At 42.2% G+C, this 25,830-nt stretch overlaps 1 protein-coding gene across 7 annotated transcripts in view; it reads right to left on the bottom strand.

Moving 5' to 3' along the window:
• grb10b (growth factor receptor-bound protein 10b) overlaps positions 1 to 25,830 on the bottom strand; it is a 267,318-nt gene that overhangs the window by 89,746 nt on the left and 151,742 nt on the right. For all 7 annotated transcript variants that reach the window (XM_085988113.1, XM_085988111.1, XM_085988114.1 and 4 more), the window contains one exon: positions 20,531 to 20,669. In XM_085988113.1, coding sequence (XP_085844239.1) covers positions 20,531 to 20,669 — 139 coding nt within the window. The remainder of the gene's footprint in view (positions 1 to 20,530; positions 20,670 to 25,830) is intronic.

Below are 25,830 nucleotides of genomic sequence, written 5' to 3'. Positions count from 1 at the left end.
TAGAAAAATAGGAGCAGGAGTAAGTCATTCGGCCCTTTGAGCCTGCTCCGCCATTCAATATGATCATGGCTGATCCTTTATCTCAATACCATATTCCCGCGCTCTCCCCATACCCTTTGATGCCTTGTGTCTAGAAATCTATCTATCTCCTTCTTAAATATATTCAGTGACTTGGCCTCCACAGCCTTCTGTGGTAGACAATCCCACAGGTTCACCACCCTCTGAGTAAAGAAATTTCTCATCTCAGTCCTAGAATCATAGAAAGTTACAGCATGGAAGGAGGCCATTTCGGCCCATCGTGTCCGCACCGGCCAACAAAGAGCTATCCAGCCTAATCCCACTTCCCAGCTCTTGGTCCGTAGCCCTGCAGGTTAGAGCATCCCAAATGCACATCCAAGTACTTTTTTTTTTAATGTGGTTAGGGTTCCTACCTCTACCACCCTTTCAGGCAGTGAGTTCCAGACCCCCACAACCCTCTGGGTGAAGAAATGTCCCCTCAAATCCCCTCTAAACGTTCCACCAATCACTTTAAATCTGTGCCCCCTGGTTTTTGACCCCTCTGCTAAGGGAAATAAATCCTTTCTATCTACTTTATCTATGCCCCTCATATTTTTATACACCTCAATAAGGTCTCCCCTCAGCCTCCTCTGTTCCAAAGAAAACAGACCCAGCCTATCCAGTCTTTCCTCATAGCTAAGATTCTCTACTGCCGGCAACATCCATGTCAATCTCCTCTGTAGCCTCTCTAGTGCAATCACATCTTTCTTGTAATGTGGTGACCAGAACTGCATGCAGTACTCTAGCTGAGGCCTAACTAGTGTTTTATACAGTTGAAGCATAACCCCCCCTGCTCTTGTATTCTATGCCACGGCTAATAAAGGCAAACATTCTGTATGCCTTCTTAACCACCTTACCTACCTGGCCTGCTGCCTTCAGGGATGTGTGGACATGCACACCAAGGTCCCTTTGTTCCTCTACACTACTCAGTGTCCTACCATTTAATGTGTATTCCCTTTCCTTGTTAGCCCTCCCCAAATGCATTACCTCACACTTCTCCGGACTGAATACCATTTGCCACTGTTCTGCCCACTTGACCAAATTATTGATATCTTCCTGCAGTCTACAGCTTCCTTCTTCAGTATCAACCACACAGCCAATTTTAGTAACATCTGCAAACTTCTTAATCATACCCACTATATTCTAGATTACTGATATATACCACAAAAGGCAAGTCCGAAATGTCCTACCCCGTACCCTGAGACTGTGACCCCTCGTTCTAGACACCCCCCCAAGCCAGGGGAAGCATCCTCCCTGCATCCAGTCAGTCTAACCTGTTCAGAATTTTATATGTTTCAATGAGATCTCCTCTCATTCTTCTAAGCTCTAGTGAATACAGGCCTAGTTGACCCAGTCTCTCTTCATAAGACAGTCCTGCCATCCCAGGAATCAGTCTGGTGAACCTTTGCTGCACTCCCTCTATGGCAAGTATATCCTTTCTTAGGTAAGGAAACCAAAATTTTACTCGAGGTATTTTATAAAAGGTCACAATATATGTTCCATTGATTTACACAAATCAAAATTTATTTGCCACACATGAAGATCAACTAGAGAAGGAAGCATGATGAGGCAATATGGAAATGTTACTGTAGAAACATACAAGTTTTTGACTTTCAGAATGAACATTTAAACAGGAAGGCTTGGCCTTCCAAAAAAAGCCATCTATATAAACACATCCCCCCTCCGAACTCACAAAATATTGCCAAAAGTGTTTTTTCAAAACACTGATATGATGTGCTTCTGCTCCAGAACTAGCCACATCACTAGCCAAGCTGTACCAGCACAGCTACAACACTGGCATCTACCTGACAAAGTGGAAAATTGCCCAGGTATGTCCTGTCCACAAAAGCAGGACAAGTCCAATCCGGCCAATTACCACCCCATCAGTCTACTCTCAATCATCAGCAAAGTGATGGAAAGTGTCGACGACAGTGCTATCAAGTGGTACTTCACTCACCAATAAACTGCTTACTGATGTTCAGTTTGGGTTCCGACAAGACCACTCCGCTCCAGACCTCCTCATTACAGCCTTGGTCCAAACATGGACAAAAGACCTGAATCCCAGAGGTGAGGCGAGAGTGACTGCCCTTGACATCAAGGCAACATTTGACTGAGTGTGGCATCAAGGAGCCCTAGTAAAATTGAAGTCAATGGGAATCAAGGGGGAAACTCTCCACTGGCTGGAGTCATACCTAGCACAAAGGAAGATGGTTGTGGTTGCTGGAAACCAATCATCTCAGCCCCAGAACATTGCTGCAGGAATTCCTCAAGGCAGTGTCCTTGGCCCAACCATCTTCAGCTGCTTCATCAATGACCTTCCCTCCATCATAAGGTCAGAAGTGGGGAAGTTCACTGATGATTACAGTGTTCAGTTCCATTCACAACTCCTCAGATAATGAAGCAGTCCATGCCCGCATGCAGGAAAACCTGGACGACATTAAGGCTTGAGCTGACGTATGGCACGAATGTTACTTGCTATTCAAGTGCCAGGCAATGACCATCTCCAACAAGCGAGGGTCTAACCACCTTCCCTTGACATTACCATTGTCGAATCCCCCACCATCAACATCCTGGGGGGTCACCATTGACGAGAAACTTAACTGGACCAGCCACATTAATACATTGGCTACAAGAGCAGGTCAAAGGCTGGGTATTCTGTGGTGAGTGACTCTCACCTCCTGACTCCACAAAGCCTTTACACCACATACAAGGCTCAAGTCAGGAGTGTGATGAATACTCATGAGTGTAGCTCAAACGCTCAAGAAGCTCGACACCAAGACAAAGCAGCCCGCTTGATTGGCACCCCATCCACCACGAACATTTACTCGCTCCACCACCAGCGCACCGTGGCTGCAGTGTGTACCATCTACAAGATGCACTGCAGCAACTCACCAAGGTTTCTTCAACAGCACCTCCCCAACCCACAACCACCTAGGACGAGGGCAGCAGGTGCATGGGAACACCACCAACTCCAAGTTCTCCTCCAAGTCACACAACATCCTGACTTGGAAATGTGTCGCTGTTCCTTCATCGTCACGGTCAAAATCCTGGAACTACCTTCCTAACAGCACTGTGGGTGTACATTCAGCACATGGACGGCAGCGGTGGCTCACCACCACCTTCGAGAGCAATTATGGATGGGCAATAAATGCTAGCCTTGCCAGTGACGCCCACATCCCAGGAAGGAATAAAAATAATACCTCACTCTACCATAACCATCAAGCCAGATGACCAACCACGGTTCAATGGAGAGTGCAGAAGAGGGTGTCGGGTGCAATGTTCCCTCTAATTTTTTTTTGTACTGAGCGGGCCACAAATTCCTTTGAGCACGACCTTTTCGTCCCTGAGCAAATTTTGCTACACCAGCAGCTTTTACACCAACAGCAATCGCTTAAAAGCATATATACAGTAATGCCATATTGCCAGTCCACCATCTCAAATCATGAGACAATCAGACAAGGTTCTATACAAGTTTAACGTAACATCTCTGCTTTTGAATTCTATTCCTCTAGAAATGAACCCCAGTGCTTTGTTTGTGCTTTTATGGCCTTTTTAACCTGCGTTGCTACTTTTAATGATTTGTGAATCTATACCCCATGGTCGCTTTGCACCTCAACCCCATTTAGACTCTTACTTTCCAAGGAGTAGGTCGCCTCCTTACCTCCTACCTGTTCACACTTATCTATTTGTCATTTACATGCCCATTCTGCAAGTTTGTTCACGGTAAAAGGATCACTTTTCCGGCTTTAAACAATTTTCCAATTTAAAAATTTCTTCTCATTTTTGTTTCTGACAAAGACAACTGTTGTTGCCCCCAGGCAGTTTGACTTCAGCAGACAGATGGGGTTGGGTTGGCCTGTAGAAAACGAGGTGCCTCAACTTTTCTAAAAATATAAACCCGACGCCAGAATTCTGATTTTCAAAAGTAAGCTCCAATTTTCCCCACTTTTTGTGTTAAGGTTTTTATTAACTTTCATCAGCAACAAGACTAAAACCATAAACACACCCCAGTGCAATATTGGATTTATTAAAAAGCAGCAAATAAAAGTAAACTTGTGCTAACCACTCTTCTTCCTTCTGCTAAAATGCTTCCTTGCTTCACCTAATGATTGAAAGCCTGATCTCTCAAACCCATCTGCAATAGGATCACTATTTTAAAAAGCAGATTCACGTACAGCTCAAAATTTGCACACTCATCTCATTTCCTCTCCAAAGACATGTCACTGCCATCTGACAGCAACAAGGTCCCTTCTTACTCACCTGTTGCAGGTAAAACTCGGCGACTCACTCACCTGTAACAGATTTAATATGAGGTATACATGATTATCTACCGATCTCTCCCACCGATTTTTAAAGCTTTTTCCAGCCACATAACACTGGCTGGCGGCACTGAGCTGGCCCCGCAGAGCTTGTGTAACACAGGCCCCCGGAAAAGTGGCGCCAAAAGAGGAGACGCTGCTCTCATCACCATGGCAACTGGCTGAGTGCAGCTGCTCTACAGCTTCGGCCTGCAGCACTGCTATGTGGAACTTCCCAGAGGCCGACACAACCAACCCCTCACCGACTCCCTTGTCATTTGGCCGCTGCCCCAGCTCTTGTTACTTTCCAACTGGGATCGGCGGAGGTCACAAGACTCGCAAACGACTGTCTGCATTCCAGGCCATTGTGTATTGGGCCCCTCCCCTGCTCCAGTCGTCCGGCAGTGCAGTTCTCTGCGCGGCATTTAATTTTAAGTGCGGCCACACACCTTAGAGGGAACAGCATCAGGCGTACCAGAAAATGAGGTACCAACCTGGTGAAGTAACAACACAGGACTACGTGCACACCAAACAGGAAAAGCAGCATGCTGATAGACAAGAGCTAAGCAATGCCACAGCCAACAGAAGACGACAAAGATCTGCAATCCTACCAAATTCAGTGGTGGACAACCAAGCTACTAACAGGAGGAGGCCCAATGAACATCCCCATCCTGAACGATGGTGGATCTTGGCATGTGAGTGCAAAAGACAAGGCTGAAGCATTTGCAACCATCTTTGGCCAGGAACTAGGAGGATGATACTTCTCAGCCTCCTTCTGGCGTCCCCACTATCGCAGCTGCCAGTCTTAAGCCAAGTCGATTCACTCTACATGACATCAAGAAATGGCTGAGTGCACTGGACACAGCAAAGGCTACAGGTCCTAACAACATCTCAGTTGTAGTACTGAAGACCTGTGCTAAGAAGCCATGGCTGTAGCCAAGATGTTCCAGTAGTTAAAACAATAACAAATTGTATTTATATAGCGCCTTTAACATAGTAAAACATCCCAAGGCGCTTCACAGCAGTATTATAAGACAAATTTTTTTACATTGAGTCACATAAGAAGAAATTAGGGCAGATGACCAAAAGCTTGGTCAAAGAGGTAGGTTTTAAGGAATGTCTTAAAGGAGGAAAGAGAGGTAGAGGGGCGGAGAGGTTTAGGCAGGGAATTCCAGAGCTTAGGGCCTAGGCAACAGAAGGCACAGCCACCAATGGTTGAGCGATTATAATCAGGGATGCTTAAGAGGGCAGAATTAGAGGAGTGCAGGTATTTCGAGGGATTGTGGGGCTGGAGGAGATTAGATAGGGAGGGGCGAGGCCATAGCGAGATTTGAAAACAAAGATGAGAGTTTTGAAATTGAGATATTGCTTAACTGGGAGCCAACGTAGGTCAGCGAGCACAGGAATGATGGGTGAACAGGGCTTGGTGTGAGTTAGGACACGGGCAGCTGAGTTTTAGATGAAAGATTATGCAGGATAGAACGTGGGAGGCCAGCCAGGAGTGTATTGAATTGTCAAGTCTAGAGGTAACAAAGGCATGGATGAGGGTTTCAGCAGTGGATGAGCTGAGGCAAGGGTGGAGACAGGCGATGTTACGGAGGTGGAAATGAGCGGTCTTAATTATGCCGCAGTTATGTGGTTCAACTTCACAGATGTTAGGGAGATGGATGGAGTCAGTGGCTGGGGAATGGATTTTGTGACGGGGAGCGGACCAAAAACAATGACTTCAGTCTTCCCAATTCTTAATTGGGAGAAAATTTCTGCTCATCCAGAACTGGATGTCAGACAAGCAGTCCGACAATTTAGAGACCTTGGAGGGGTCGAGACAGTTGGTGGTGAGGTACAGCTGGGTGTCGTCAGCGTACATGTGAAAACCGACGGCTGTGTTTTTGGACGATGTCGCCAAGAGGCAACATGTAGGAGGGGGCCAATGGACTCTAACCTGTACAATTTTCTAGTTAGTCGGTATGTCCTATCCACAAAAAGCAGGACAAATTCAACTTGGGGAATCGGCTAATAGGACAATAATTGGCCATCAGCCAAGTGATTGAAGAAGTAGTCGACAGTGCTGTCAAATGGCACTTGGTCCAAACATGGACACAAGACAAGACCTGAATTCCATACATGAGGCAAGAGTAACTGCCCTCGACATGAAGGCAGCATTTGACTGAATGAGGTAACAAGGAACAGTAGTAAAACTGACGCTAGGGTTGTATTCCCTGGAATTTAGAAGATTAAAGGGTGATTTCATCAAAGTTTTCAAGATATTAAGACTAGGGGACATAGCCTAAAATTAGAGCCAGATCTTTCAGGAGTGAAGTTAGGAAACACATTTACACGCAAAGGGTGGTAGATGTTTGGAACTCTTCCGCAGTTGATGCTCGGTCAATAATTAATTTTAAATCTGAGATCGGTAAGATTTTTGTTAACCAAAGCTATTAAGGGGTATGGGGCGAAGGCAGGTATATGGAGTTAGGTCACAGATCAGCCATTATCTCATTGAATGGCAGAACTGGCTCGAGGGGCTAAATGACTACTCCTATTCCTATATTCCGTAACATGAGGTTTTCAATTGGTAACAGCTTTATGTTTACAGTGCCATCTGCTGGTGAGGTAACTTTGGAATCTTGAGACCACTCACCGCTTCTAATATATAACAGGCCAGAATTTGCGGTGGGTACGAACAGCGAACTAACAGCGTTCGCCATTACGACTCCTTTGAAACTGACCAGAACTTCAGGATATAGCGCATGCACATCTAAATGCAGAGATCCTGAAGCTGCGGTCAATCATTCACTGCTCTGACTGCGCTCCAGCACCGCCCACCCACATCTGCAATGAATTACACATCGAAAAAGACAAACTTCTTGGGAGATCTCTATGGAAAGCTTTCTTCGGGGCCAGTGGCGAATTTTTATTTAAATTCATTGATGGGATGTGGGCGTCGCTGGCTGGTTACGCCTGCATTTGCTTCGCCGCTGACTGCAAATTCCAGGCCAATAGATCAATGTTCCCTCTAATTTTTTTTCATGTGCGGTCCCTTTAACTGGCTGCGTGGGCCATTCAAATTTTCACGCATGCACGGTTTCTTCCATTCAAAAGCTGGGAGCGGCCTGTGCTGGACCTCCAGGCCACTGTGCAGCCACACAGCTCCACGGGAAAATTACAATATAACTCTCCATGCTGTTCTCACTGTCAGAGGGTATGCTAAAGTTTTGGATCTCAATTCAGTCAAATCAATTGCATTTTTGTTAATAGTATCTTTAAGTGTTGTGGTATTTCAGGCCTGAATTTCATTGTGTCAGTTTTTGCCCATAAACGTGTTGATTGCCCAAGAGCAAAGGATTATATGATTTTCAGGTGCTGTCCGAAATAAAAGGAAGTTAGTTAGAAATGAATGTAAGAGCAAGTGAAAGATATATAGACATCAAAATAAATGACTGAAAAAATTAGATTATATTGCATTATTTAAGATTTATATAATAAAAGGTTCATGAAAAGAGCATGAAGGTTAAAATAAATTAATACAAATATGCAAAATATCAAGTTATATTTGTAAGTAATGTATGCATTTAGAATTCCCACATATATTTACATGTATATTAGATATAATTAGTATTTTGTCTACAGATATGCGAGGTAAATATTAAATGCTATTAAAAAAGTGCTGGTTAGTTTTTTTAATTCGTTTTATGGGATGTGGGCGTTGCTGGCAAAGCCAGCATTTATTGCCCATCCCTAATTGCCCTTGAGAAGGTGGTGGTGAGCCATCTTCTTGAACCGCTGCAGCCCATGTGGTGAAGGTACTCCCACAGAGCTGTTGTTAGGTAGGGAGTTCCAGGATTTTGACCCAGCGACAAAGGATCAGCGATATATTTCCAAGGCAGAATGGTGTGACTTGGAGGGGAACTTGGAGGTGGCGGTGTTCCCATGCGCCTGCTGCCCTGGTCCTTCTAGATGGAAGAGTTTGGGAGGTGCTGCCGAATAAGCCTTGGTGAGTTACTGCAGTGCATCTTGTAGATGGTACACACTGAAGCCACGGTATGCCGGTGGTGGAAGGGGTGCCAATCAAGCGGGCTTCTTTGTCCTGGATGGTGTCGAGCTTCTTGAGTGATGTTGGAGCTGTACTCATACAGGCAAATGGAGAGTATTCCATCACACTCCTTACTTGTGCCTTGTAGATGATGGAAAGGCTTTGGGGAGTCAGGAGGGGAGACACTCACTGCAGAATACCTAGCCTCTGACCTGCTCTTGTTGCCACATTTATGTGGCTGGTCTAGTTAAGTTTCTGGGCAATGGTGGCCCCCAGGATGTTTGATGGTGGTGGATTTGGCGATGGTAATGCCGTTGAATGTCAAGGAGCGGTGGTTAGACTCTCGCTTGTTGGAGACGGTCATTGCCTGGCACTTGTGTGGCGCGAATGTTACCTGCCACTTATCAGTCCAAGTCTGAACGACGTCCAGGTCTTGTTGCGTGTGGGCATGGACTGCTTTATTATCTGAGGAGTTGTGAATGGCTCTGAACACTGCAGTCATCAGTTTGCCTGTGTTGTAGTTATGTTGGAGCTTTTAATCAGTCCTCCTCGTATTACCTTCTTTGACTCCGTGCTTTTCTCGGTGTTAATTTTTATCTGATTATGCTTCTGTGAAGCGCCTCAAGATGTTTTCATGCGTTAAAGGCACTATATAAATGCACGACAGCAAAATACTGCAGATGCTGGAATTCCGAAATAACAACAGAAAATGCTGGAAAAACTCAGCAGGCCAGACAACATCCGTGGAGAGAAAATAGAGTCGACGTTTCGGGTCTAACCCTTTTTCAAAACTCTGTTTTTGAAAAAGGGTTAGACCCGAAACGTCGACTCTATTTTCTCTCCACTATATAAATGCAACTTTTTATGTGGCAGCAAATTGGAACTTGTGTTTTAAGTGGAAGGTTTATTTTCAAAAATAATTAGATCATGCTAGAATTTGTTATGAGTTCAAAATTGGATGGAGAGTTTGGGTTGAGTGATGGGGAGGAATAAAACCTTCAGGGGTAGAAGGAGGAGGAAAACATGGGGATGCACTAAGGTTGGTGGTGGTGAGTAGGAGAGGGTTTGGGTTGCAAATAGGTAGCAAAACAGGATTGTAGACTGAGGGGGAGAAAAATTATGGGTTGCAGCTATTTTGGTGTTGAGTGCAAGAGACTGGTGGGATGAGGTGCAAATGGGAAGGACTGTGTTAGGGTGGTGATAAAGGAGGCAATGGTATGAAGTTATACATCCACATACTGGGGGGGGGGGTCTCAGTTTGAGTATTGGATGTGTGAAAATTCTAGAGGAAAGTTCTAGCTGGGGAGAAGTTTCCAGGCTATGGAGGACTGGGTCGGTATGGGGTCGGGGTTGTTGCACTGTGTGTGAAAAGGAAATGGTGGCTCCCAGACACCAAAGACTGATAAATCATCATGAAAATAAGCTTACGATCCTTGTGCTTATAAAACCTCCAACTTAATGAACAATGCCACAGAACCACAGCTAGATATATATTAAAACTCTTGCATCTGCATACACATCATCTTGTGTAACACTTACTTTTCTTTTCATCACAGTCACACTTCTGTCATGCTATCACCATCAAGAAAGCACGCCACCATCACCTCAGGGCAACAAGGATGGGATGAGTAAAAAAATGCAGCTTTACCAGTGTTGCTCACATCCCAATTTTTAAAAAAATGTACTCTTGTGGAGCAGTGATGCAATGTTTACCAACTCTGAACTATTTGAATATTCCTAATTTATGTATGGTTGATTGAAGTCCCCCATTAACAACAACTTGCATTTATATAGGGCCTTTAATGCAGTTAAATGTCCCAAGGCACTTTGCAGGATGTTATCAAACAAAATTTTGACACTGAGCCACAAGGAGATATTAGGACAGGTGACTGAAAGCTTGATCAAAGGGGTAGGTTTTAAGGAGCATCTTAAAAAAGAGAGGCGCACGCAGAGGTTTAGGGAGGGAATTCCATAACTTAGGGCCTAGGCAGCTGATGGCATGGATGCCAATGGTGGAGCGATTAAAATCGGGAATGTGCAAGAAGCCAGAATTGAAGGAGCGCAGAGATCTCGGGCGGGGGGGCAGTTTTATGTGGCTGGAGGAGCTTACCAAGATAGGCCATGGAGGTATTTGAAAGAATTATAAATTTTAAAATCAGGGCGTTGCCAGACTGGAAGCCAATGTAGGTCAGCGACCACATGGGTGATGGGTGAATGAGACTTGGTGCGTATTAGGATACCGGCGACCTGAAGTTTATGGTGGGAGGCCGGCAGGGAGTGCATAGGAACAGTCAAGTCCAGAGGTAACAAAGGCAGCAGGTGAGCTGAGGCAGGGGCAGAGACAGGTGCTCTTACGGAGGTGCAAGTCGGTGGTTTTGGTGATGGAGCAGATATGGGGTTGGAAGCTCAACTCGGGGTCAAATAGGATGCCAAGGTTGCAAACGATCTGGTTCAGCCTCAGACACTAACTGGGGAGAGGGAGAGTCGGTGGCTAGGGAACGTAATTTGTGGCGGGGACCGAAGACAATGGCTTCGGTCTCCCCAATATTTAGTTGGAGGAAATTGTTGCTCATCCAGTACTGGATGTCGAAGAAGCAGCGTGACAAATCAGAGGCAGTGGAGTAATGTTCCTCCAAAGACAAGCGGCCACGCATCAATCGCGAGATCCCGCTCAACAGCTCCTACTGCTGGAAGAGATACCGTGCAGGAAATCAAAGGGACCACGCACAGAAAAAAAATTAGAGGGAACATTGCAGTGGAGAGGTCGAGAGGTGTGGCGGTAAGGTAGAGCTGGGGGTCATCAGCATACATGTGGAACCTTCACATCCTCTCCTTAGAGAGTAGAGGAAACACTATTTTTAATTCTGATCGACCAGGCTGTAACATCTACCACAACCTCTTTGACCTCCTAAGCATCTGATATCTAGGTTTTCACCACCTCTTTTCACAATGGATGCCTAGGTAACAGTTGCAATGATCTGCATGATTGAAAGCAAAAGTGTTTTTATTATAAAAACTAAACGATCTGTTAGTTAAATGTGCAAAATGAAAGCTGGTCATGCTACAATATGGAGGATTGTGTCACCAGAGTAAATGTACAGTCTGAACTGAGGCTCATTTAAACGTGAACCCTCATCTGTTCTCAGCAATTTAGATACTTCAATCATGGAATCATAGAATGCGACAAAATAGAAACAGGCCACTTGGCTCATTAAGCACGTGCCAAACTTTTTAACCCACATCAGCCACCGGGTACATTTCTACATTCTGGCTCACTCTCCATAAATGGCCTTTAATAATCTTTTTCAAGTAGCTGCTTAATTCTCTAAAAATAATTTATGAACTCTGCTTCAACGATAGTTTGGGATAAAGAATTTCCACTTAAAAAGATATCAACTTGAGACAAATGCAAGTAAGAGTTTAAAAAAAAAAAATGCATTAATAGAAACTAACGCAAGAAATGTTCTTTTCATAATTCCAGATACACTATAAACAGGTACTTAAATATAATTTTAGAGTTAGCATACACACCGCAAAACATTTTTTTTTATTAAGCTCACATACCGCAAAATAAAGCAGTAAAAGTCTAGTCAATTGTGCTTTAAACTTAAATAGGCACTCAAGAATTTCAAATAATGAATCTGTTGTGTAGTGCATGCTACAATAATGTTGCATTTTAAATTAAAAGTTTATTTTTGATGCGTAATTCTTTTATAAATGAGCTATGCCTCAAACATAAATCTATTATAAAAGATGTAATAGCAGAGCACTTGGAAAACAGTGACAGGATCGGACAAAGTCAACATGGATTTACAAAAGGTAAATCGTGCTTGATTAATCTACTGGAATTTTTTGAGGATGTAACTGGTAAAATAGATAAGGGAGAACCAGTGGATGTGGTGTATTTGGACTTTCAAAAGGCTTTCAATAAGGTCCCGCATAAGAGATTAGCGTGTAAAGTTAAGGCACATGGGATTGGGGGCAAGGTATTGACTGGGATAGAGAACTCGTCGGCAGACAGAAAGCAGAGTTGGAATAAACGGCTCTTTTTCCGAGTGGCAGGCAGTGACTAGTGGGGTACCGCAGGGATCGGTCCTTGGACCCCAGCTATTCACAATATATATTAATGATCTAGACAAGGGAACTAGATGTAATATCTCCAAGTTTGCAGATGACACAAAGCTGGGTGGGCGTGTGTGCTGCGAGGAGGATGCTGAGAAACTACAGGATGATTTGGACAGGTTGGGTGATTAGGTAGAAGCATGGCAGATGCAATATAACGTGGATAAATGCGAGGTTATCCACTTTGGTGTAAAAAACAGGAAGGCAGATTATCTGAATGGCAATAGATTGGGAGAAGGGGAAGTGCAACGAGACCTGGGTGTCCTTGTGCACCAGTCGCTGAAGGTAAGCATGCAGGTGCAGCAGGCAGTTAAGGCGGCAAATGGTATGTTGGCCTTCGTAGCGAGAGGGTTCGAGTACAGGAACAAGGATGTCTTGCTGCAGTTGTACAGGGCCTTGGTGAGACCACACCTTGAGTATTGTGTGCAGTTTTGGCCACCTTATCTGAGGAAGGATGTTCTTGGCATGGAAGGAGTTCAGCAAAGATTCACCAGGCTGATACCTGGGATGGCAGGAATGACGTATGAGGAGAGACTGGGTCGATTGGGCTTATACTCGCTGGAGTTTAGAAGAATGAGAGGGGATCTCATTGAAACTTATAAAATTCTGACAGGACTGGACAGACTAGATGCAGGAAGGATGTTCCCGATGGTCAGGGAGTCCAGAACCAGGGGTCACAGTGTAAGGATAAGGGGTAAACCACTTAGGACAGAAATGAGGAGGAATTTCTTCACCCAGAGAGTGGTGAACCTGTGGAATTCTCTACCACAGAAGGCAGTAGAGGCCAATTCATTAAATATATTCAAGGAGTTGGATATATTTCTTAAGGCTAAAGGGATCAAGGGATATGGGGAGAAAGCAGGGACAGGGTACTGAATTTGGATGATCAGCCATGATCGCATTGAATGGCGGAGCAGGCTCGAGGGGCTGAATGGCCTACTCCTGCTCCTATCTTCTAGGTTTCTATGTTTCTAATTGAATGGACATTTGGTAACAGTTACCTGGGTATAAAGTTGCAAGTGCTTAGGAATCTACATATTTTAATTATTAGTAAATCATTCCGCAGTTTACTGAACCCAACAGTGAAATTATTGGAGAAAAGATACACTTGGGCAAGTACTTTTTATTTCAAACGTTTTTTTAAAAAATAATCAGAAGGAAACAATAACTCATTTGCTGCTATTAAATGCAAGTTTCTTTTTTAAAGAAAAAGTTTGATGTCATCATCAGCACAAAGACCCTCGAGAAGCATTTTGCTGTTGTTAAGACTCCTCAGTGATGTTCCAGAACAACACTATAGCAAAACAGCTGGTTTGGGGATACTACATCAGATCGGCTCGATAGCTATCCAACCCGGGCACATTAGAGGGGCCAGACAGTTCTGGAGCAGCACTCAGTGTGAACTGAATTCAGCAACATTCCGACCCCTTACCGTTTGTCATGAATCCACTCCAGGACAATCTCCTTAATATCACCGGAACAAGAAAGGCATCACAAGCATTTCCATACTGGCAGTAAAATTGTGTTTTTTTTAAAATAACCTCAAAAGAAATTTCTGCTAAGTGTTATTTTCTAAAGGTATATATAAAAAGAACACTGGAAAATCAGTTTTTTTTACTTGAAAATTCACTTTCCTTTAATGTAATTTTAACTACTTTGAGTTTACAACTGTGCAATTTCAATAATGTAGCTTTTGTAAAAGTGGCTTGCTTAGTAAACCAAATTATGTCACACCTACAATTTGTAATGGATCCAAGTGGCTTAAATGTTAACAGACAAATCGGTCAGTATTTTACTTCAACTGAAGTACTGTAAAATCATATCTAGAGTTGGACACAATAAGCAACAAAAATTCTAGAAGAAAATTAAAATGTATTTTGCTAGTTAGTCTACGTCACTAAAAGTAGTTTCATTTTTCAGCCCATACGTATACTTTTCAGAGCTCTTTCCAGAAGCCTACATTTCTAGGTCTTGGATAATAGTTATCAAACAATGCCATAGCATATTTTCCTTCATTAAAGTTTATCCTCAAAATGGGCAGTAATGTAAAACAGGCTGTTCTCCATCTGGATGTGGTTTAAATAATGTTGATGTTTTCCCAGAACAGAAACCACAAAAATAACTTCATTGACTTTTAATTTCAAAAATCCATGACAATTAAGTCAAACTAATGCAAAATTTTGTGTGTCCTTAAATTACTTCTCGTGCAAAAATGGAAGATTTGCACTGCAGATATCAAAGTTTTACCTTCAAGACCATTATTTAAATCAAAACAGATTAACTTTCAATATAAATTAGAGCTTTTTCTGCAATAAAGTTTCAGATTGCATAGTAAAGTGCCAAGAGGCATTTTATATAAATTATAACCTAGAGTTGAAAGTGAAAATAATCATTTATAGAATACATACATCATTTGAAATAAATTTCAATCTAAATGTAGAAATAGTAGCAGGTAAGCCAATTTGTCAGGGTAAAACTTCCTCAACAATTCCATTTGTAAGACTAGTACTGAAACAAATCTGGAAACAGTTATAACTTACATGATAAACTAATTTAACTTCCTTCATATGTTTCCTGAGATCAATTTTTTTAATGGATACTCTAAGAAAAGATATGATGGCAGTTTTTTAAAAAAATATACCGGAACAGATGGTTTGGATTCAATGGGGTAACAGAAAAGAAAAAGATGAATTACCACAGTGAAACTGGCCCAGGACTCAAGAATGTAGGCACCTTTGCAATGAACCCCTGACTAACCATTATAAAATTGAATAAAATCTGGAAAAACTCAAATGGGAAAGAAATGTACATCTCAATTTTTAAAAAGCCATCCCAAAAGTCACACAAATTAAGAAATTTGCATAGTACAGTATATCTACAGCATTAGTAGTCATACGTAGTCATAAAGACTTGCTGGCTGCAGTAAAGTCATTACAAAGTAGTACCTTAGTTTATCTACTGGTGTGGTGAAACTGGATCATCTGTAACATTCTGGAACTGTTCACTTGTATCTTAACCATCCTGCATAAATAAATGCAGAATAGTTATGAACCTAGCACTGGAAGTAAATTATGCTGTCCTTCCAGAAGCGTTCCCGGATTAATGGGTAAGTTGGGAGGGGATAAAAGAAGTAGGACACAATGGATTTATGCAAACTGTTCTTGTCCACCACCGGTTATGATATCTAGCAAAATATTGATGCAGTAGGAGGAAAAGGATGAGAGTGTGAACATAAAATACTCAAGTTCTCATTTTGCAAGGATCTTTATTTTGATTCATCATATCTGACCATAAATCTTCAAAACACATCTGAATCTTCAATGACCATTTCTTAAAACTTTGCACAGTATAGTTCCTGAACTGAAAATGGTTAGTAAAGTCGTCTTTCTGACTTATGCCTCACCGGAAATAGGGTGCTGCATGAATTACTTAATGGAAATACAATCAGCGACCTCCAGGCTTTGATGGACAGCTCACCAATTGGTCAGCGAGAAATAGTGTACAGCTGCAGAAGCAGAAGGCATATCCATACAATTTAAAAATTTGCAAGATAACAAAGCTTCTATAGAAAAAAAACAATGCTTCCAAGAAGTGGAGTTGGCCAGCGTGACTAGTCCTCCAATGGGGCCATCAAGATTCTTCTGCATTAAATAAGGCAGTGGGGTGGGTCCCAATTTGGTACTTTGTTCCAGATCCCAGCACATTGCCTTCCTTTAGCTTAACTAACTTCTCTAATACTTTCCTTTTACTATAATATCTCTCATCAGGATTTACCTTGTCCTCAATATCCTCTTTTGTAAATATTTAAGTGAAGTATATGTTAAGTATTACCACCAATTTCCTTTTTTACTGATACTCATCTTCACACCCACAATGTGCTGCATGCTGGCATTTGGGGATTATTGTATATCTTAAACACTGGAACTCACTTTTACTTTCTTGCAGAAGACAGCCCATAACAACAAGAGATCACTTAAGGAGATCACTTAACTTCAGATTAACTGCGATTAAGGAAGCCCTCAAAATCCTGGACAGCACTTGCACGATAGTTACACAACTCTAAGGTCATCCCAGGGAATTGAGAGCGAGCTAGAACTAGAGGGTAGTGCAGTACAATGGGTGAGTTTTTAAAAAGAAGGATGTTCTGAGCAGCAAGTGCATTGGTGACAGTGCCAAGCAGTGTACTGCAGATGATGGCTCTGCAGAGGAGTACACTAACTTGCATGACGGTTTTACAACAGTGAGGTCCACCATTAAGCGTGTGGAAACTCCAGGGATAACTGCTGCACAGCCTTCCATGATAGAAGCCCCAAGGATAGTTGGTGCTTCTCCATCAGATACTCAGAGATCTGGGGGATCTAGAATGGAACAGGTGATCTCTTCTAGCTTTGACAAGTTTTGAGAGTGCTTAGACCAGATCCATGAGGTAGAGTTTTCACTGGCATCATTGGTAGCATTAGGTCTGCTGTCACACCATCCAGAAGACAGGGACATGGCTAGAATGGGCACAGATGATACGGATGTCTCAGGATTCCAACACATCCAGCCCCTTCACAAGTCCCCCCCTAAAGTCTGCACAGATGCCAGAATGATCACAAGCCAAGGCTGCCTACAACAGGTCCATCTCAGGACTCAAGTTTGAGAGGGGCAAGGGTCTTGTCAATCCCCAGAGGCTCCCATCCACAGCCTGCCACCCCTCTTATTCCTGCCACTGAAGTAGCACAAGGCCACAGTTAAGAACATATACATTACATGAGAAAGCACCATGGTAGCAAATACTAAGCACACTCTCAGACACATGGTTTGAGATTAAAAATATGGTTACATTGAAATTGTATGCAGATTGTTTGTTCTTGTATGTTTCATCAGGTTGCGTGAATGTGATATTTGAGTAAGCTAATAGATTTAAGGCATTTCAGTGAGGACATGGAAGTTGTCGACAGGACTGTTAACGTAATGGCCATATTCGCAAGTTAAAAGAGATGACTTTCTTAGCAGAGTTGTATTGTAGGATTCTATCCAGGAACTTGAAGTGCTGCTTCAATATGTCAGTGTGCTTGATACCAACTCAGGTAGATGCCAGCACATTATATCTGTGCTCTGATGGTGTCCTGGGCACACTGCACAGTTAATGGCTCTAAAAAATAACCTTGATTGCCCAGCACCTTGAGACTTATCTTTGTAGGTTAAAGACTGCTGGAATGGTTGACTGTCTTAAATTGAAGGTATTGCAACAGCTGCCTTGGAAGCTGACATGCATAAGGGTTTTGATGGTCACAAGCAAACTGAACATTTAATATTCCCCCTATACCAGAGTCCAGATCATTTATGTTCTGAACAATGGTCCTAACACTAACCCCAGGTGACAAGGCTGCTTACATCCCTCCGGTTCGAAAAACATCCACTGACCACTACTGTTTCCTATCCATGTTGCTACAATCCATAGAATACTATGCACCTTATTAACAACCATCCTGTGCAGCACCTTACCAAATGCCTTTTGAAAAGCTACATGCACACAATCCACTTTTTTTTCTTCATTAGTAACAGATTTCCTCAAAGAACGCAATTACATTTCTCAGACAAAGCTTGCCGTTAATAAATCTGCACTGGCTGTTCTAAATTAACATGTCTTTTCCAAGTGAGTATACTTTATTTCATATATGGCTTCCAGAAATTTGCAGACTCTTCATATTAGGTTAGCTGAAATATTGTTACTGAGTTGTCCTTTTCTCCTTGCAACACAGTTGCTACACTGGCAACCTTCCAGTCCTCTAATAAAACTTCCATATTCAAGGATGGTTGTAAGATTTTAGTCAGAGCCTTCGCTTTTCATCGCTACTGTCTCTCAGCATTTCAGGAATAGGGCCTGGTGCCTTTTGAACTTTACAACACTACTTATCTAGTTACTGCACCTTTACTTTTGTACCCTTTCATTCCCACATCATACACCAAATACTGAGGCAAAGTGCTCATTTAGTATCTCTGCTACTCCTTCTTCCTCAAAGATCTGTCTATTCATCTCTAAACAGCTTTACTCTTTCATCTTCCATATTAACTTTACAGTTTTTATGCTCCTCCTTTCTACACTCCTAGCCCTTTTTGCTTCCTTGCCTCGTTTTTACCCTTCGCCCTCTACCACAGCAGTAATTGATTGCCCAGCGAGGACAAATCCCAGCCCTGTTCAGGTGAAGCTCATCCATCGAGTATGGGCCACTCCTGCTGAGAACTAGTTCCAACGTCCCAGGAGTCTGAACCCTTTCCTCCTATGCCTTCTCTCCAACTACACATGTTTTGATTCACACGTGGGAAATGAAAATACTGATTTTGTGCTGATTACAATTAATTTGGGATTGTATTGTCCTGTGGGCTTATGTTTGAGATACTGAGTTGACATTCATTTTAAGTGGAATGTTTACAGCCAGCAGAAAGAGTAGACTTTCATCCCATGAATCTTAACTACATTTAAAATTACAACAGTGTGCTAACACTGAACCACATAGTTCTTTCCAACACCCTAAGCCCCAGGGACATCTAAGGCTGCCCAGGTAATGTCAGCAAGCTTAGAACACTCAACATAGGGCTCAATTCCTATGAAGGACCATGAACATGGAAACAAAGCAACAAAGCCCGATTTCTGAGTGTCAGTGGAGATGAAAACTAAATATTTGGGGAGATGTTCCTGGGTCTGTACCCAGGCTCAATGGATTGCCTGGGTGCAGCAATTAACAAAAAATCTAGATCAGTGCATATGCCTGTAAAGAAATCCATTCAATGTTCCTTATATTCATTTAAATAGAAAGAAAAACAGGCGGGTTCCTTTAGAGATGTCCTCCCACCTGCCCAATCTTCCGATATTCACAGATGATCCAGTGTACCTTGGCACAGACCCAGGAAAATTTCTCAGATATAAAACAAAATTATATGACTTTTGGAAATCTGAAATTGGGAATACACACAGGTCAATAACCATCTGAAAGAGAAAGTTAAGTTATTGTTTATATATATATAAATGGTAATTGAACTTGTCTATTTCCAGCTTCAATATCAAATATACACAAATGTATTTTAGATCTAAAGAACATGTGAGTTGGTAAAAGAGGAAAAGTAACATGGGAACTGGGGAGAACAATTATCTAGCATCAATGAATCAGTATTATCAATGAATTGGTATTAACAGTTGCCAAAGCCAACCTTATTGTTTCATATGGACATATTTCTCATTCACTAGTAATTTGGTGGAGGTCTTCTGCGTCAAAGGAAACCCGTGATAAGTACCTCAAGATGTTGAACTGGATTATCACTTGATACCAGCACAAATTCCAGAAAATCCGAGTTGGTGCGAGATGTAGTGAGTGGACCACTTGGAAACTGCCTTATCCTACAGAGTTGGTCATCTGGTTGGTTAATAAGCTCTGTTCTACCAGCTTAGCACAAAGTTTAGTAGGTCTATTTCAATTTTCAAACAACTTTAAGAATTTTCGATACTCAAATCTTTGAGATAGAACAGGACGCCACATGCTATTTTGATCATTAAAGCTGACATTTAATGAGAAAAAGCATCTACCATTGAGAATACCCAATAGCACTTGAGTCAGTATTTAAACCAAACATTGTTATATCACAGTACAAATAAATGACAACTTGTTAATCAATACAGATGAGCTACAGAAAGACTGCTGGAAGCTGGGAATACTCAAGGAAGTGCCATTTATATATACACACACACACACACACACACACACACGAGTCACAAACATCTGGCATCAGATCTTAAGAGGGGTCACCATTGCCATTTTCTCCCTGTTGGTGAACTCAGATTGCTTTTAGCAACAAGTGAATGAGGTGAAGAATTTGCATTGTGTTTTCAATACAAGTTAAAAAATGTAATTTAAAAGTTTCTGGTAGGCATAGGTCAAGAAAATTAACAAATTAGTTACAGCGCTAGAAATGCACAGTAATTCATGCATCTGTAATGCAGTTCACATTTTGAAACAGCATTACATGCAGTTATACTCACATGATTATGGATAGGTGGGCTCTGAGGCATTGAACCAGGAGTCAACACTGGAGAGCTGGCGGGGCTGCATAGCTCTGGAAAGGGGTTTGGGATGGCAGGCAAAGATGATGTACGGAACTGATCTTCTTCCTGGAGTCTTCTGTACATGAAGATTAAAAGATGGTATAAAAAATTGAGTTGACTAACTCAAGTAAAATTTTACATTGATCGGTGGGCATATGCAGAACTTGTACCATTCGAACACCCCATAATATATTATACAATAAAGTCAGTTGATCTTGTGGCATTGCTTATGAACAAAATATTTATTAAATGTGCCTCCCTACTGCTGCATGTAAAGAGCATGTGTATATATCACCTGTCACATCCGCAGGACATCGAAAAACCTCACATCCATGGAATTACTTTTGAAGTGATCATTTGTTTTGCAGGAAAACATGGTAGCCAATTCATGCACAGTAAGGTCTCAAACAATGAGATAATCTGCTTTCGTGGTGATCACTGATGTATAAATCTCATCTCCCACTCAATGTTTTTCATGCTGTTTTTTCTCCATTGTTTCCTTCTTGCTGGTGCTTCTCATATAGTGCAGTTATATCTTTTTGTGAAAGTCTCATCATCTCCATATCTTCTCTTCCTTATGTCTTACCCTTACCAAATGCATGAGGCACTAGATTGAAAGCCTTATTGAAAAAAAAAAATCGACAAAAGCAAATGGCATTTCCCAAGACTTGCTGAATCTTTCACTTGAAAGAGGAACAGAGCAAGACTGACCATTGTCATCCATCCTATTCAGTGTCCAATGATGTGTTGAATGGAATCATAAGTGAAAACCTCCAATTGATTAGTCCAGGTATTTCTTCAAGTATTGAGGATTTAGACAACAACAACAACAAACTTATATAGGTGCTTTAACATAGCAAAATGTCCCAAGGCGCTGCACAGGAGTATTATAAAACAGAATTTGACACAGAGGCACATATGGAGATAATAGGGCAGATGGTCAAAGGTGTAGGTTTTAAGGAGAGTTAGAGGGGTTTAGGGAGGGAATTCCAGAGCTTAGGGACTTGGCTGCTGAAGGCACAGCCACCAATGGTTGAGCAATTAAAATCGGGGATGCTCAAGAGGCCAGAATTGGAGGAGCACACATTTCTCAGAGGGTTGTAGTGCTGGAGGAGATTAGAGATAGGGAGAGGAAGAGGCCATGGAGGGATTTGAAAACATGAATGAGAATTTAAAAAAAAAAAAGAGGAATTGCTTAACCGGGAGCCAATGTACATCAGCAAGCAGAGAAACTGTGGTATTCTAGGTTGCTAAATCTGATTGGAGTTATAAAATAATTTACATGATTGTCCTAGTGATGTGGAAGCACTCTTCTCCCCCACTCGCTTCCCCATCGCCATTAAACGCTGATAATTTTCTATCTCTGCCCTCCCCCAAGGATACACTAAGTCCAGTGTAGTGGTGTTTTGGGTCCATTTATACTGACACAGCATCAGTTTCCACAAGTATGCCGACGACACCCAGCTCTACCTCACCACCACTTCTCTCGATTCCTCCACTGTCTCTAAATTGTCAGACTGCTCGTCAGACATCCCGTGCTGGATGAGCAGGAATTTTCTCCAACTAAATATTGGGAAGACCAAAGCCATTGTCTTTGGTCCCCGCCACAAACTCCGTTCCCTAGCCACTGACTCCACTGCATCTGTCTGAGGCTGAATCAGACTGTTTGCAACCTTGGTGTCATATTTGACCCTGAAGTGAGCTTCCGGCCACATATCTGTGCCATAATTAAGACCACTTATTTCCACCTCGGTAACATTGCCCGTCTCTACCCCTGCCTCAGCTCATCTGTTGCTAAAACCCTCATCCATGGCTTTGTTACCTCTAGATTTGACTATTCCAACGCACTTCTGGCTGGCCTCCCACGTTCTACCCTACGTAAACGTAGTCATCCAAAACTCGGCTGCCCGTGTCCTAACTCGCACCAAGTTCCATTCACCCATCACCCCTGCAATGTTCCCTCTAATTTTTTTTGTACTGAGCGGGCCACGAACTCCTTTGAGCGCGACCTTTTCGTCCGTGGGCAAATTTTACAACGACAGCAACAGCAACCACTTAAAAACATTTATACAGTAATGCCATATTGTCACCCCACCGTCTCAGATCATGAGGCAATCAGAAAAGGTTCTATACAAGTTTAACATAACTTCTGCTTTTGAATTCTATTCCTCTAGAAATGAACCCCAGTGCTTTTTGAACTTTTATGGCCTTTTTAACCTGCATTGCTACTTTTAATGATTTTTGAATCTATACCTCTAAATCCCTTTGCTCCTCTACCCCATTTAGACTCTTATTTCCCCAAGGAGTAGGTCGCCTCCTTATTCCTCCTCCCAAAAAGCACCACCTCACACTTACCTATATTGAAATTCATTTGTCATTTGCATGGCCATTCTGCAAGTTTGTTTACGGTAGAATTAATTAAAAGGTTTTAGTTTATCATATACAAACTTTTTTAAAACATGGTCAGAAATGACTGGGATATAAAAAAACTGCACAATAATGCATTAACACTTTTCTATGGCGCTGATGTGCTGTATGCCCAGATACATAATTAGAATATTAATCACAATGCAACCAGACAACCAACAAATATAAAGTGCGGTAGTTCTTTAGTTCACAGTATTCAAAAGAATTGAACAAAAACAGGTATCCGTATTTTCAACTTCAATCACTTCCATTAATAAACGTGACTGAACCAGCACACACCTCCATGTAACATGTGAATAAGTGCTGCATTTCTAATAAGTGCAGAAAAACACACAATTTGTGTCACCGAATTAAGGAAAAGCTATGATTTAACATAAATGAACATTCATCTTTCTTCCTGAACAGGAAAACCAATCAGACTGACTTGGAAGTGATTACGAATATGTTGATGTAAAAATGTTAATTTATGAATTTCGCTTCTAATGTTTTTCTCTCAAACATTCGCCACAATATTGATCCCATGTCTTTTGAAAAAAGTGTTGAATTATTTTAGGTACTTTGCAATTAAATAGCAGGAAATAAACTTCATTGAAATAGATTAAAAAGTGAGTACATTGATAACAAATCGAAATTATACATAATCAGTTTAACCGAAGTATTTTCTGTGTCTTTCTCAATAAGCAAATAATGGTTTCTTCTAAAGTAGCTTTTGCAATTTTTATATGTCATTACATAACTCTGGTTTCTATCAACACTTCCTTCACTAAACGTTTAAGAGGAAATCTATATTTACATTATTCCCGAGACTTGTTCGGACTATAAAACGACAGACAAAATAAAATGGTTTGTGTTTTTCCTCTTTTAGTTCTTTTCCGAAACGTCTTAATGATTATGTAACTCCTACAAATCCTCCCCTGCCCTCCCCCTCAACAACAGCATGGTTGCGTGTTTGTGTAAAGCTGCTCACTTCAGTCAATCGTTAAATATCAAATATTGAGAAATTTCAATTTTAAAACGTTTAAAGCAATTCAGGACCTCTTTAAAAGCGTTTGGACATCAAAACCTGGCTGAAACTTGTTTAGATGAGGGGAAAATTGATTTTGCTCGCTTCTTCCAAAATCATATTCTAAACTGCGGGGGGGGGGGGGTGGGGGGAGAGGGGGCGGGGGAGAAAGAGTGTTAACACTCATTTTCTGGGAAAAGTTAATTAAAAATCTATAAATTCTTCCAAGTCTCGTTGCAGCTTTGACAGAAGTTGCTCCAAGTTTCTCTTTCCCTCTTTAATACTGTCGTTAAACATACAACAACAAAAAAACAATTCCAAACAATGCTCAAATAAGAAATTAATAAAGTGGTTAAACTTCCTAAGGCGGTGGTGCGGTTATCTATCCCCAGCCTTGGCGATAGTTAGAATCAGTTTTGGAGAAGTTGTTTCCTCTTTTCCTGCTGCTGTTCCCTCCGTCTCTCTCAGACTTTGAGGTACAAACAGGGGCACAAACTTTTCCCCCTCTCTCATAACATTACTTAAATAACCCTGATAAACTCTTTCAAAAAAGGGGACAACACCTGGCAAAATTTAACTGGAACTTACTGCGGGACATTCATCATCACTTTCCCATATTTTTTCCGGCTTTAAACAATTTTCCAAATTTTTTCTTTTAATTTCACCTCGGGCATAAAAATTGTTTGCTTTAGCCTCCTTCCAGTGGCCACTGTACATGTGCTGCGCCTCCACCTCTGTTGTTGCAAAGTGCGGCCACTGCTCAGTCCCCGGGAACGGACTACACACGCCCGGAACCTAACCCCCCCTCTGTTCCTCCCTCTTTCCCCAGTCCCGCCAGCTCTCTCTCTTTCCGCAGTCAATGGGGCCAGCGCACATGCACCAAAGCCCGCTTCTTCAGGCCTAAAGAACGAGCCTGTGAGACCCGATTGAAAAGAGCGCCTGCGCACTGGAGCCCGTTCCAGTGGGACTGCGCAGCCTGCAACACCTGGTGCATGGCAGCCGAGGTAACTGAGCGGCCGTGCAGCTTAAGGGGAACAGTGCACCCATGCTTGCTGACCTACACTGGCTCCCGGTGTTAAGCAACGCCTCGATTTTAAAATTCCCATCCATGGCCTCACACACCACCCCCCCACCCCGAGATACCTGCACTCCTCTAATTCTGGCCTCTTAAGCATCCCTGATTTTGCTCGCTCAACCAGTGGTGGCTGTGCATTCAGCTGCCTAGGCCCCAAGTTCTGAAATTCCCTTCCTAAACCGCTCCACCTCTCTTCCTTTAAGACAATCCTTAAAGCCTCCCTCTTTCACCAAGCTTTTGGTCATCTGCCCTAATTTCTCCGTATGTGGCTCAGTATCAAATTGTGTCTTGTAACAGTCCTGTGAAGTGCCTTGGACGTTTTATTATGTTAGAGACGCTATATAAATACAAGTAGTTATTGTTGTTGATTACTTCACTAGCTTTAATGTTAACTTGCTTCACAACTTAATTATGTTTCAGCTGGAAAAAGCACTGCCTACTTTCCCTTATTACTAATTTTTACTTGCATCTCCTGTTACTTGAACATTTCATATGGTGTAAATTTTGAGATTTGGCAAATTTTTCTTATTAGTGCTGGTTTGATACCAGGGCCGGCCTTACAGGTGGACTACTGCCCAGGGCGCCACCATGGTCAAGAGGGTCTGACATTAACAACGTTGACCTCTGCAAAGAACTTGGCTTCCTTCAAAGTTTGCTGCCAACAGACTGTGGTGCTCAAGAAGAGGTTTCAAGAGCAAGTTCCCAAACACATGGATCGCACTCAGATCCTGT

Source organism: Somniosus microcephalus, chromosome 5 (genome assembly GCF_052327205.1).
Source record: "Somniosus microcephalus isolate GS21.2 chromosome 5, FLI_Smic_1.0, whole genome shotgun sequence".
In the NCBI taxonomy this organism is placed as follows: domain Eukaryota; kingdom Metazoa; phylum Chordata; class Chondrichthyes; order Squaliformes; family Somniosidae; genus Somniosus; species Somniosus microcephalus.
The sequence above is the reverse complement of the archived record's forward strand: the minus strand, read 5'-3'. Positions and strand labels throughout refer to the sequence as shown.